The sequence below is a fragment of the Fusarium graminearum genome, chromosome 2, assembly GCF_000240135.3.
Source record: "Fusarium graminearum PH-1 chromosome 2, whole genome shotgun sequence".
In the NCBI taxonomy this organism is placed as follows: domain Eukaryota; kingdom Fungi; phylum Ascomycota; class Sordariomycetes; order Hypocreales; family Nectriaceae; genus Fusarium; species Fusarium graminearum.
Window position 1 is genome coordinate 6,939,194 of NC_026475.1, and position 13,599 is coordinate 6,952,792.

The window sequence follows — 13,599 nt, forward strand, 5'->3', positions numbered from 1 at the left end:
CAGGTGCAATCTGGCAATGTAACATCTCATCAATCAGTCTTCATTGTCAGTCCAATTGCTGGCAATTACGAATACCACCCGTCCATATAAAGAATCTTCTACACCATTAAGCCCCATTATAATCATATCATGAATAGGCCGCTGACGGGTCGCCTACGTAACAAGAAGATCGGAAGTTTGGGATAGCGTGGCTTCATCGCGTCACGACCTGTTCAGAGCGATACCGTTGCAAAGCAGAATCCAAAACCACATGGATAACAACACCTAAAATCTCTCAAGTAGTCTCTTATGATGATCCTTCCACTAATCGAGATATATATTTTATATTTCCCTTTCATAACAAGTTGCTCAATTTCCCTGACGCGCTCTTGGAAGTGAGGCTGTCGTCGCGTTAAGCTCGAATGATACGTTCGAACCGAGTTACTTACTCTTTTCAGCCGAGGAATTCGGATCGTGACTGAGACATGATGACAGAGAACAGCGGTGCCGTAGCGAGTGTTGTTTGCGGAGTCTAGCGCACGTCAGGTTAGCCATCTACACAGGATATGCATATATGAGGGCTCATCTAGTCTAACCTTTTTGACCCCAACCTTTGCGTCACGATTTGAGCCTCATCACAATTGATTGACCAACTTCTTCAATCAAGTATTATTTATCTGAATCAATATTGTACCCTCAGACCTTTCAAATACTCGACACCAGACACCTCATGGATTCACATATCCTGACGCCGGACTTGTCCCCTGCGACCATCATCTCGGCATTCCCCATCCTCTTCGGAGTGACCGGCACGAGTGTTGGCATCTACAGCTTCGTGTCTCCTTACAACGCAATTCGTCTTTTCGGTCTTCATAGCGCCTCTACAGAAAAGACTACTTCATCAGATCCTGAAGCCTTCCAGAAGTCTCTCATCTACGCATTTGGCTTGCGCAACATTGGTAGTGGGCTCAGCTCGCTTGGTCTATTTGCTTTCTGGCAATTCTCGCCCATCTGCCAAGTGAGCCCGTTGGCTGCGGCGGTGACCAAGAGATGTATGGGAATATGTTTCATCTTTGGATCGCTGGTAGCAGCTGGCGATGCATTCATTGTGAGGCGTTTTGCGAACCAAGAACACGTCCAGGGCGAGACAGAGGAGAAAGCTACCAAAGCTAGCATCATTCATGCTGTCACTGGTGTGGTTATCCTCGCAACGGGTCTATTTCTATATCTCTGAGCGGGTGGGCTTCGTGGTGGATAGTTGGGTTTTGTAACAACATCTTCACGTCTCGTCTCAATCCTTCATCAATTTATTCTGCATACCGAGTTTCTTTTTATTCAACGCTACATTAAGGAAACGCTGTCTCAAATTGTATCCTAATAATTACATCCACCACTCATTACTCGTACATCAACTTGATTACCCAGCTCGGATCCATTACTGCTGGCGATGCACACCGCTTGTATCGCCAGTGTCGTGAATGGCATTTGGAACCGCTCTCTCAATACTCTCCGGCAATTTCTCCTGGAGCTTTTGGGGGATCTTGGACGCATTTCCACTATCCTTGGCGTGCGATTTGTTGGTAGACTTGCCAGGAAAGGTACCAGTAGGGTGGATCTTAAATGTCAGACTTGAACACGATTAACTAGGCATGATAACATACAGAATCAGGCAGAGCTTCCTCTAGACCTTTGGGGGCGTGTCTTGCAATGCCCTCTGGAACCTTTGAGGGGCCTGTGGAGTGGGACATGCCCTGGCCGCGCTCATTCTCGTAGATCCCGGACATATTCATTTTATAGTAGGGGATTTATGCAGATCAGTGTTGAAAATAGAGTTATATTGACAGTCCTGTAAAGAAAAGAAGGTTATAGTTAAAGTATTTCTTGGCAAATTTAAGGCTGGGTATTTATAATTCGGTGGCATGGATGAGGGTGTGGAATGATAAACGTCATGGATGTAGTGGGTTCAAAACAGGAGCCTTGTTAATGCTAGAAATATGTGATGATGAAGTGAGCATAATCATATCGTGAATCGAGATGCGATGCGATGGCATTGGATGTGGATATGATCGACGCTCAGCTATCCAACTGTCACTGCCGCCACCTGAGAGGCTGGCATGTTGGCGGAGGATGACGTAGGAATTTGTCACTTTTCGCGTCTGTGCCAAAGCGAGATGAGATAAGAAAAGAGACAAAACCATTGCGGCCCAACCATGTATGAGATGGGCCACCGTAAGTATCCAGTATCGAGATCAGACATTGACAGCAACGCAAATGTGCCAGTTTAGCATAACAAGCCAAACTAGAGCTGTATGTACGTGTCCAACCTTGATGGCGCGTGTTGTGCTCCTTGAACGGCTACGGTTGGGAGCGCGAAAAACACGTCAGCAATAAACTCGGGCGTGACTGAGACATCAACCAGATTGACACCAAAGGCTTCTTCTGCTGGATACAACATGAAGTTCACAGACGGAAAGCTGAGTGAAAGGTGACGGCAATAGGTAAATCCGTACAGCGAAAGTGTGTTGGCAGGGATTTTTCTGTGCTAAAGTTAGACTGTCATCTACAACGCCAACAAGATGAAAAGGCCACGTACAAAATCACACTCTGTGGTTCCATGCACTTCAACCACACCTATCAAAAATAATCTATCATTGCATCATAAAAAGTGCGAGTATAGGTCTTAATTTATCTCATCTTTTTAACTTGATAATGTACTCTGTTCAGACAAAGACGAGGTGCCATGAAAAAAGAGGTTATTGTAGGGTAGGAGGAATTGGAGATTGATAGAGTAAGATGATGGACTAACAGAGATTGCTGCTAGAACTGTATGAAACTGTTAAGGTTCAAAGAGAGAATATCTCTGCTTCGTCCAATCATGTTCGTAGCTGTGCCCCATCAATTCTTGGCGACGATAGCTCATCTGCACGTGATCTGGCGTGTCAAGCGAGACACTCAACGCGTCTCAATGCGGAAGGAACCTGGAGCCTGGAACCGGCATTGCAGAACATCCAATATACGCCTCGTGTATCATACTTGCCCCAACTTCTCTTGTATTTGTATTTGAATCGACTAGGAAACTATTCAACTGTCCTTTCTTCTCGGTTGCTGACAGCACAATGGGTATCCCCGATGACGACTTCGACTCTGGGGACGCGCTCTTTGACGATGTGGATGAAGATGACCTCATATTCGACGGTGTCGAAGAATCTGATCTGATCGAAAAGACCCCTGGAAAGCACAGCAGGGGCAAAGAGAACGACAATGTTCCCGTCAAAAAGGCTCGGCATGGCTCCATCAGCACAACCAATGGTCAGCTTGGTGAGACTCAAAGACTCCAGATTGCGCAGAGAATATTAGCAGACAACTTCCGCTACAAATCCTTTCGACATGAGCAAGAAGCCGCCATCAGCAGAATTCTGAACGGAGACAACGCCCTTGTTGTCTTTCCCACTGGAGCCGGAAAGTCACTTTGCTACCAGGTACGCACCATTACTCAAAGCGTAGTTAAAAGTCTTAAAGCTGACACACCCATCCAGATACCTGCCATCGCCTTTCCAGAGATGGACAAGGTGACGAAAGAACGACATGCCGATGATTCCGGCATCACCATCGTTGTTTCACCCTTGATCGCTCTGATGAAGGATCAAGTCGATGCCCTCAAGCGAAAGGGCATCGCAGCAGAATGCATGGACTCAACCAAGACGTGGGAGGAAATACAAAATATCAACAAAGATCTCCGCGAGGGCAAGCTGCGCCTCTTGTACTGCGCCCCCGAGCGCCTCAACAATGAAGGATTCGTTGGCATGATGAAGTATGTCAAGGGCGGAGTCAGACTGATTGGTGTGGATGAGGCACATTGTATCTCAGAGGTATACTCATCTACGACCCCCAATCTTCCAATTCTCACTAACTCTTGAATCTAGTGGGGTCATTCATTTCGTCCTGATTACCTCAAAGGTTGTCATCCTCAGACTAGCTTCTCCGACATAAGCTGACCCAACACAGTTGCACGATTCGTCAAAGAGATCCAAGCGGAGCGTGTCATTTGCCTTACAGCTACAGCCACGCCTCCTGTAATCGACGACATTTGTAAAGCTTTCGATATCTCCAACGATGGAGTTTTCAAAACGTCTGTGTATCGTCCCAAGTAAGTGCCCACGTATGTTTGATCGGGCTGCCTCTAACTTGTTCACAGCCTACGATTGGAAGCAGAGGCTGTCCAAGCGAAAGATGACAAGTACGGTCTTTTGTATGAGTTTTTAAAAACACACCCTGGCTCAACTCTGATCTACGCTACTCTTCAAAAGGTTGCTCAATTCCCTTTGCATTCCATCATTACCTGGACGCTGACTTTACTCAGCAAGCTGAAGAGTTGGCGCAACATCTCACCGGGAAGGGCTTTCCTGCCGCTCATTTCCACGCCGGCATGAAGATAGAGGAAAAGAAGGCGATCCAAGATGATTTCATGACATCCAAGATCCAGACTGTGAGTTTTCCTGCGACACCGAGATGAATGACACTAACAATGATCCAGGTTGTGGCTACCATCGCCTTTGGCATGGGCATCGACAAGCCAGGTATGTCAGCATATCGCCTCATATAACACAACTAACATCTACAGACATCCGGAATATTATTCATTGGGATGTCCCCAGCACCGTCGAAGAATACTGCCAACAAGTCGGCCGCGCTGGTCGTGATGGCAAACAGAGCTACTGTATGCTGTACCTCTGCCGCGAAGACTTTTGGATCCGCGAAAACTTTGCCCGTGGCGACCTTCCGTCACGGAACTCTTTACGCGATCTTCTCAAGGATATTTTCGACGACGACGTGGTCAACCTCCGCCAAGGCGAGACTTTCAAGGTCAGCCACTACGGCCAGTCTACGAAATTCGACATCCGTATCAGCCCCCTCAGCGTGATCTACGCAGCGTTGGAATTGAAGTTCAATCTCATTCGCGCCACGACGCCAGAGTACAGCTCGTACAAGTTCGAAGCAACCTCGAGTTACTTCCCTCGCCTCAAGGTCATCAATACACCAGAGAGTAAAGCCATTCTTCAACACGCAAAGAAAGCAAAAAAGTTCCACTCCATCGACCTGACACAGGTAGCCAACAAAGAGGGATTGCGACGAAGTGATTTGGTCAACCTCCTCAATGACCTCAACAACAACGGCGCCATTGTCCTCACAGTGGGTGGCGTGGAACAAAAGTACAAAGTCCTGGGCAAGCTACCCAAGACCGACACCGCAATCGACAAACTGACGGACGAGCTCTACGAAGACCTTAAGAGGCGCGAGAAACAAGCTCTGGAACGTCTTACAGAGGTTGTTAACTTTGTTACATCCCCCAAGTGTTTTGGTCTATCACTCGCGCAACACTTTGGCATGGATCTTCCTTCCAACTCCAATAAGTGCGGCCACTGCACATTCTGCTATCAAGGCCAACGGGTTGCACTGCCGCCTGCTTCACCGAAAAAGGTTGACAGGTCTGCGATCAACCAAGTGCTCGCAGCGACGGATGTTCGCGATGACGCGCGATTCCTGGCAAGGATCGCATTCGGTATCAAGAGTCCTCGTGTTGGCAAGCTCAAGCTTGACAAGACGAAGGCATTTATGTGTATGGCAGATCAGGATTTTGATGTGAGTTGTTCTGTATATTTGGTGACGTTTTGCTAACCGGTTCCAGGCGATTTTGAAGGAGTTCAAGAAGGCTTGCAAGGAAAAAGATGACTGATAGGCTGTTTGTTATTTGTCTACTGGGTTTCCTGTCTGGAATTATTTGTCTGGCTCTCTTTATGAAAGTACGTGACTCAAAGTAGCACTCTCTGGGGTTTCACAAATGGAGTATTTTGCCCTGGTGGGTTGTGTCTCGTTTGGTTGGTCAATGGTTCGGAGTTGAAGGATGGTGGTACTGTACTGGCATGACTGCACCAAAGATTAATGAGTCTATCAAGGTGTTTGTCTCGCATTTATGTAGTACAAAAAAAAAGGAGACCATGGACTTTCTCTTACTTGAGACTCGCAAGAGGAAAACCAGCTTGTCTGGCAATGGATGTGTAACTTGACGTTCGGACTGCACACACTCGTCCCAAGCTTGCTTGGTTGGCCGCCAGCTGAGGTGAGTTCAATGGCTGCCAATCCACTGTCTGTTCGCCCTGGCGAGATGCAGTAAAGAAACAACGCACATAAAAGTGGCCTTTGCAGCTTACTGTTAATTTATCATCCATGCTAATTAATTTTTAAGAGCAATACATCCATACTAGCACCGTTTTGCGATTTGCGCCTAGATTTTTAGTATGGCTGGTGAAACTTGGTGAAGCTGACATTTCCATGGGTCATGGTTGACGATGGTAATGGACCGTGGGATTGTCAGTCTGTCTCAAGTAAATATTTCCGCGTCAACGCGGTTAGCAAAAAAACACGAGACGGAACTAGACGATGCAAGAGTTGCAACGGGCTGGCCGAGAGTCAACCGCCTTCTAGAAAAAAGTGTCGTATTTTCTTCAGTGGCATCGTGCTGCCCCTCCATTAGCACTGAGCTAGTGGTTTCGGTAGCGGTAGCGCCTTGTGATAGAGAAAAAAATTAATGCTCCGAGGTGGTAGAACTGGCGTCATTATGGCATATTGCGAGTTTTTTTTTTCTTTCTTTTTCTACTGGTTTAAAGTTTTGTGTGTAATGGTGGGAGAGCAAGAGATATTAGTCGATAGAGCAAACAAGTTACATTGGGCTTCGTTTTATTTCTGCGGCTTTCCTTGTTTTCCCATGTTTCTCGTGTTTATGCCAAATGCAAAATTGCATGCAGGGGAAGAATCAGGAAATGTGATGGCGTCAGTGCACTAACGGGACATGGGAGGGCTATAGCTGGCTTGGCTTGGCTGGTAAGTGACTGAGATTCACTCTGGGCAGTATTGCTGAAAGAAACAAAAGAAAAGAAAAGAGAGCTAATCTTGGGGTAACGTTGATCTACTCTACTCTATCTGTCCGCGTAGTCCGAGTCCGTGGTAGACTGGATTTGAGTTTGAGTTTTTGTTGATCTATTTTTACGAGATTTAATGCAAGTGACATGCTTTGTGTACATACGTGGGGTGTTTGCTGTACTGTAGATACTGTGGACTGTTGATACTGTACTGCTTCGCTTGTTCCTGACCTGACCTGACCTTGTCTGGCCTGGCCTGGCCTGACCCATCCGATCCGATGGTCCTGATTCCAGGGTGGGACGTGGGGCCACACAAGTTTGATGTCTCTACTCGTAACAGTAACATGCTTTGTGAAATTAATACTAATGGTTGACGTAACCGTCGTAACGGGGCCCGTTGACTGATGTTATGGCATGGTCAACCACTGTCATCTGCCACCATCTGCCACCAACTGCCAAATAATGCGCCGTGATATTGGATCCCAATGCTACAGTGTGCAGGTCAGTAGGATGTTCCCATGATTTGGGTCGGATTGCGTGTATACGAGGCTTGTCCCTCTTCCCAAAAATAGCAACATCTTTTTCTCTGTTTGTCTGACAGCAAGAATCTACATACCTACGTCACCCTCACACCAACCAAACCACCTTGAGCTGGCATAATATGGAGCCGCTAGTTACGCGGCGATGGGTGATCTTTGACCAAGCAGGATGCTATCCCCAGTTTTTAGTTTTTCTCTCTCACTGTGTTGGCTGGTCTTTGCTTTTGTTTTTGCTTGCAGCTTGCTTTCGATGGGATGGATGGATGGAGGGATGGAAATGTAAAAAATAGGACACCGAGAAAAACAAGTACCTGTCCCGTACCTTGCCGTACTGTACCTGATTCAATGCCATGGACTGTATCACAAGCACGCACCAGCCCACAATCCTTTGAAGCTTCTGTCCAGTTTTTCGCCTGACTTTTTTTTCCCTCTTTCTCTTTTCTATACAGCTGCAACGTTGTTCTTTTTGTTTCATACAAAAATAAAACGATTAATAAAGAAGAGGCTCTGTCAAAGAACGAGGTTTCTTGCCATATTGCTTTCATCTTTACTTTACGTCTCTCGTTTAATACTCTTCTTTTGGCGGCTCATTCCACTCCCATTGCATCACCTTTTTTGCCCGGCACTCCCGAGTCATCTTATCGCGTACCGAGAAATCGCATGTCATACATAACAAGCCACCGATCGATATAACAGTTGAAGCAGTTCCAACAAAGACAAGATAGTTGGAAAGGAGCGCAACTTCAAAAACAAAAATGGTCTTCAATGAAAATGGCCAAACGACTGGCCCCAACTACGATGCGCCACGCGAGATGCAAGATCTACCCGCTGGACAAGCAGTAAGTTTTAGCCAGTTCAGCCTCCAACTGCAATAGCGACCATAGGGGACCTGTTACAGCACCCAACGCTGCTGCAGCCAGCCTCAGCTCAGCTCATCTCAGCTGTCGCAAAACAATTAATAGCAACAACCGTTTCTGACTCGGTCCTTCTTTTTCTTCCAGTACCACTTTCGCGAATCTGACGACGCAAACGCCTCAAACCGATCGCCCGTGAGCAACCCATACGAACCCGACTATGATCAATTATCTCCCCCACCTATGCTGGGCGCACAACGTCCTGTCCCCGAACAAAACGAGTCGAGCCGAGATCTTCTGCACAGCTCTTACCATGGCAGTATAGGTCAGGCCAGCTACGACCAGGGCAGCTTCAACGGCCACAACAGCACCTACGGAGTCGGCGGCTTCGGTCATTATCCTCCTGACCTCCATGGTCGCTTGCCTGGCTCGCCCGGTTACGAGTACCCAGAGCCTGAGTATGATGTCGAAGCCTCCCGCCTGGCTGAATCGCGCCTTTCCGTCATGCACCGTACACCTACGATGCAAGAATGGAGCCCGAATGGAGAGACACTGTCCGTTTCGCCTGACTTTGCTCACGGCCGACCGGACTCGACTTACCAGGAATTCGACGTCGACGAGAGCTGGATGATGCGCCAGCAGCAAGCACAGATTGGTGGTGGCGGTCTCGGTCGCTCAAAGACCCGCAAGGTCAAGCTTGTACAGGGCTCCGTCCTCAGTATCGACTACCCAGTCCCCAGCGCCGTCAAGAATGCCATCGAGCCCAGGTATCGCAACGGTCCTGGGAGCATGGAGGAGGAATTCACAAAGATGCGCTACACAGCTGCTACCTGCGACCCGAACGACTTCACCCTGCGCAACGGTTTCAACCTCCGCCCGCGAATGTACAACCGTCACACCGAGCTCCTCATCGCAATCACCTATTACAACGAAGACAAGGTCCTTCTCGCTCGAACCCTACACTATACAATGAAGAACATCCAGGACATTGTGAACCTGAAGCGATCCAAGTTCTGGAACAAGGGAGGTCCAGCCTGGCAGAAAATCGTGGTGTGTCTTGTATTTGATGGTCTCGATAAAGTCGACAAGAATGTCTTTGACGTGCTCGCCACTGTTGGTGTCTATCAGGATGGCGTTCTCAAAAAGGACGTTAACGGCAAGGAAACTGTCGCTCATATTTTCGAGTATACCAGTCAAATCTCTGTGACGCCCGATCAACAGCTTGTCCGCCCCGACCCCGACAAGCCGCATCGCAATCTCCCTCCCGTGCAGTTTATTTTCTGTCTCAAGCAGAAGAACAGCAAGAAGATCAACTCGCATCGCTGGTTGTTTAACGCCTTCGGTCGCATTTTGAACCCAGAAGTCGCCATCCTCATCGACGCCGGAACGAAACCTGGCCCGCGCGCCCTGCTGTCTCTCTGGGAAGGTTTCTATAACGATCGTGACCTCGGCGGTGCTTGTGGTGAGATCCACGTCATGCTGGGCAAGGGTGGAAAGATGCTTCTCAATCCACTTGTCGCTGTGCAGAATTTTGAGTACAAGATCTCCAACGTGCTTGATAAGCCCTTGGAAAGCGCCTTTGGCTACGTTAGTGTCCTGCCAGGTGCCTTTTCAGCGTACCGCTTCCGTGCCATCATGGGACGACCCTTGGAGCAGTACTTCCACGGCGACCACACGCTCTCCAAAACGCTAGGCAAGAAGGGTATTGATGGAATGAATATCTTCAAAAAGAACATGTTCCTTGCCGAGGACAGAATTCTTTGCTTCGAATTGGTCGCAAAGGCCAGTCAAAAATGGCATCTGAGCTACATCAAGGCGTCCAAGGGCGAGACCGATGTGCCAGAAGGCGCCTCTGAGTTTATTGGCCAGCGACGCCGATGGCTCAACGGATCCTTTGCCATGTCGCTCTATTCTCTCATGCATTTCGGCCGAATGTATGGATCTGGCCACAACGTTGTTCGACTCTTTTTCCTCCACATCCAGTTCGTGTATAACTTACTGAACGTGCTGTTCAGTTGGTTCTCGCTCGCCGCTTTCTATCTCACTACCACGATTATCATGAAGCTTGTCGGAACACCACAGGTTCTGTCCGGGTACCATGGCTGGCCATTTGGCGATATGGCATCACCAATTGTCAACGTTCTGATCAAATACATCTACATCGCCTTCCTCGTCTTGCAATTCGTCTTGGCTCTCGGAAACAGACCAAAAGGTGCTCAGTACACATACGTCCTCTCCTTCATGGTCTTCGGCTTGATCCAACTGTATCTTCTGGTCTTGACTGGTTATCTCGTGTACCGAGCATTTACTGGAACGCCTATTGAGGACCAAATCTCCTTCGCGTCCGGGCAGGCCTTCTTCGATAGTTTCTTTGGAGGAAATACTGGTGTCGCAGGTCTGATCATCATCGCCTTGATCACTATCTATGGTCTCAACTACATCGCCTCCTTCCTCTACCTCGACCCGTGGCACATGTTCCACTCCTTCCCTCAATATCTCGTCCTCATGTCAACCTACATCAACATCCTGATGGTCTATGCCTTCAACAATTGGCATGATGTGTCTTGGGGAACAAAGGGATCCGATGCTGCTGAAGCTCTGCCCTCCGCCAACATTGTCAAGGATGAGAAGGGCAAGGAAGCCGTCGTGGAAGAAATTGAGCAAGAACAGGAGGATATTGATAGCAAGTTCGAAAAGGTCGTTTGGCGAGCCCTTGCACCAATGAGTGAAATGATGGAGGAAAAGCCAGAGGCGAAGGACGTCGAAGATTCATACAAGTCTTTCCGAACCGGTCTTGTTATTCTTTGGTTACTTTGCAACATTGTTCTCATCACCTTTGTCACAACAGACGACTTTAGCTCTCTCGGTGTCTCTGTAAGTTATCTTCTCCCAGTCTGCAATTTCAACAGTATGCTAACCCATTCCAAACAGAAAGCCTCAGACGTCCGCACACCCATGTATTTCCGTTTCCTCCTCTACTCGACAGGCGTTCTGTCAATTGTCCGCTTCATTGGTTTCCTCTGGTTCATTGGACGAACCGGTATTATGTGCTGCATTGCACGGCGATAAAAGTCTTCTTCTTGGGGATGAATGTCTTTACGAACTTCTTATTACCACACTCATGGGTTACACAGCTAAACTTGGTGTGTTTACTTCTTTTCTACCTGCCTTTGGCGCGGGTTATAGTTTCTGGGGAGATAAACGTTTTGGGATGAATCTCATGAGTCTTGTGTCAATATTCGGCGTTTCACGAACTCTACATATGGAGCGGCGTTATTATAGTTATATAGTGTATAGGTTCTAATCTAATACATATTGTGTATGTCAGATACTTATCGCATCTTTTGCATCGTCTCATCATTCGAGCCACCGGATATGAATGCTCACACGTGTTCCGAGTTGCATTACAAACTTTTCAATGTGAGCTTCCAACTATGATCATAGCACATCTTGGATGACCGTCAACATTTTCTCATAACTCCAATGGGCACGTCTAGTCTATTGCGAATCGTGTGTAGTAAAAGGCTTCATTACATATTAGACCTCTTCTCTTGTCTTAAACTTGCTCAAAACGTCCTGTCTCCCCCGTCTTTTCTTAGCCAACGCTTTCCCAGTCAATGCAACATCCATGGGCAACCATATGTTCCAACACCAGCACAAGCATTATTATATCCTGGAAAGCTTGGCTTTGAACTCTTGCTTCCACTCAGCTTCCTTCTTCTTCCATCTCCAACGGTCCAGCTTGGGAAGAAACATGCTGCCCCAGATAGCCAACCAACGGGGTTCGAAAGGAGGCAGAACACGTCCCGTAGTGCCCCGGACAGGCTCTCCTGCAAACTCCCGAAACCACTCGAAGAAACTTTCATAGTCGGGGCCAATGCTGTAATATGCTTTGCCTCCTCGTCTTTCCGCTACACGTTGGCGTTCCCATTCTCGCTGATCCTCGATAAGCGGCAGAGGCTGAGAGCGGCCAGCTAGGAAGCGAGCGACGGCAACGGCTTGCCATTCGTATGCTTTGAATGTGAAACTTCCGATCTGAAAAAAGTTAGTCAGGTTGTCAAGCTGTGTCATCGGGGAAACCTCACCATTCCGACGAAAGTCAATGTCGGATCCTCGATATCCCAAGTGTGCTGGTAAACCCCAGGTAATCGACGATGAGCCTTCTTGACACGCTCCTGAACAGCAGGGAGAAACGGGAAACTGAATGTGTAGCCTGTTCCATAGATAATGTGGTCTATCTCGTCAAGATAAGACCCATCTGTGAACCAGACGCGCCCGGTCCTTGGGTCCATACGATCGATGGCTGGCTTGACTGAGATCTTTGGGTGTTCCAAGGGCACCCACCCGTAGTACTCGAGGGGCTCATCTCGTACAGAAGCGTAGAGTGGGCCGTCTATAAAGTCTAGGATCTCGTACATGACCTCGATAGCGGATACTGAGGCTCCAACGACGATAATGCGCTGCTAACCGTTAGTATGGACTGGATTGAGTTCCGCAGATAGCTGGGAATTGCAACGTACCTTTCCTCTGTAGTGCTGGCCTCCTCTGAAATGTTTACTGTGAAGAATCTTACCAGGGAATCTTTGGTTGTAGTCGAGGAATCCTTGGACGACTGGAAACCAGGGTATGTTGTAATGGCCAGAGGCAACAACCACGGCATCAAATCTCTCTTTCCACCAGTAATTGCTTCCGTTGACAACCTTTCGCAGAGTTATCACCCACTCATCTCCCTCTTTCACGACGAGTTCTACTGTTGTTCTGAGTTCGAGCAGTTTGTCGTGGTCGCCGCGAATGAAGAGGTCTTCAACCCACTGACGAACAACGGTGTGATGTCGAAATGGAGCACCTGGCCCATATTCTTTCAATGTCTGCTGTGATAATTTGTTTGGTAGGGGTTCTTCAGTGTAACCCATAATCTCAGGCGCAATGTTGCTGTGCAAATTCTCATGAATAGGCGTGTCCGAGTACCGCTGCTGATGGCTGTTGACTCTTTCATTGAATGGCGTCACAGCTGGTAGATATTCTGGAATAGGAACACGCTTGTCCGCTTCTCCAGAGACTAGTGCATCTAGAGAGGGTACTTTGGGTGGCAGATGTGGCGTGTAAACCCTTTAGAAACTCAAATTCAGAACTGCTATCGGATAGGAGAGAGAGTAGCGGTATCGTACCATGTTCCTCCGACTACGATTCGGCGGTCAAAGACGCGAATTGTATCAAAGGCTTCTTCCTTGACGAGAGCATCTGTGGCAATAGCACCGGCTGGACCGGCGCCAATGACGGCCACGCGTCGAATGTGCTGAGGCATTTGGT

At 48.0% G+C, this 13,599-nt stretch overlaps 6 protein-coding genes across 6 annotated transcripts; 3 read left to right on the forward strand and 3 right to left on the reverse strand.

Moving 5' to 3' along the window:
- Positions 1 to 709: 709 nt before the first annotated feature.
- On the forward strand, positions 710 to 1,213 carry FGSG_03420 (uncharacterized protein; the record flags this gene model as incomplete). The annotated part of the gene is made up of 1 exon (XM_011323997.1): positions 710 to 1,213. The coding sequence occupies one exon, from the start codon at positions 710 to 712 to the stop codon at positions 1,211 to 1,213; it is 504 nt and encodes a 167-aa protein (XP_011322299.1).
- Positions 1,214 to 1,414: 201 nt separating this feature from the next.
- On the reverse strand, positions 1,415 to 1,769 carry FGSG_12436 (uncharacterized protein; the record flags this gene model as incomplete). The annotated part of the gene is made up of 2 exons (XM_011323998.1): positions 1,415 to 1,594; positions 1,641 to 1,769. The coding sequence occupies 2 exons, from the start codon at positions 1,767 to 1,769 to the stop codon at positions 1,415 to 1,417; spliced, it is 309 nt and encodes a 102-aa protein (XP_011322300.1).
- Positions 1,770 to 3,095: 1,326 nt separating this feature from the next.
- On the forward strand, positions 3,096 to 5,713 carry FGSG_03419 (uncharacterized protein; the record flags this gene model as incomplete). Its single annotated transcript, XM_011323999.1, has 8 exons — positions 3,096 to 3,458; positions 3,516 to 3,837; positions 3,985 to 4,068; positions 4,175 to 4,228; positions 4,344 to 4,465; positions 4,514 to 4,556; positions 4,601 to 5,619; positions 5,666 to 5,713. The coding sequence occupies 8 exons, from the start codon at positions 3,096 to 3,098 to the stop codon at positions 5,711 to 5,713; spliced, it is 2,055 nt and encodes a 684-aa protein (XP_011322301.1).
- A 1,240-nt stretch (positions 5,714 to 6,953) lies between these two features.
- Positions 6,954 to 7,554, reverse strand: FGSG_12437 (uncharacterized protein; the record flags this gene model as incomplete). Its single annotated transcript, XM_011324000.1, has 4 exons — positions 6,954 to 7,014; positions 7,061 to 7,223; positions 7,277 to 7,482; positions 7,517 to 7,554. 4 exons carry the CDS (start codon positions 7,552 to 7,554, stop codon positions 6,954 to 6,956), a joined length of 468 nt encoding a protein of 155 aa, XP_011322302.1.
- A 349-nt stretch (positions 7,555 to 7,903) lies between these two features.
- FGSG_03418 (chitin synthase 1) lies at positions 7,904 to 11,607 on the forward strand. The gene is made up of 3 exons (XM_011324001.1): positions 7,904 to 8,274; positions 8,437 to 11,163; positions 11,221 to 11,607. Exons 1-3 carry the CDS (start codon positions 8,248 to 8,250, stop codon positions 11,356 to 11,358), a joined length of 2,892 nt encoding a protein of 963 aa, XP_011322303.1. The 5' UTR covers positions 7,904 to 8,247; the 3' UTR covers positions 11,359 to 11,607.
- A 348-nt stretch (positions 11,608 to 11,955) lies between these two features.
- FGSG_03417 (uncharacterized protein) lies at positions 11,956 to 13,594 on the reverse strand (the record flags this gene model as incomplete). The annotated part of the gene is made up of 4 exons (XM_011324002.1): positions 11,956 to 12,324; positions 12,375 to 12,749; positions 12,810 to 13,398; positions 13,458 to 13,594. 4 exons carry the CDS (start codon positions 13,592 to 13,594, stop codon positions 11,956 to 11,958), a joined length of 1,470 nt encoding a protein of 489 aa, XP_011322304.1.
- Positions 13,595 to 13,599: the final 5 nt, after the last annotated feature.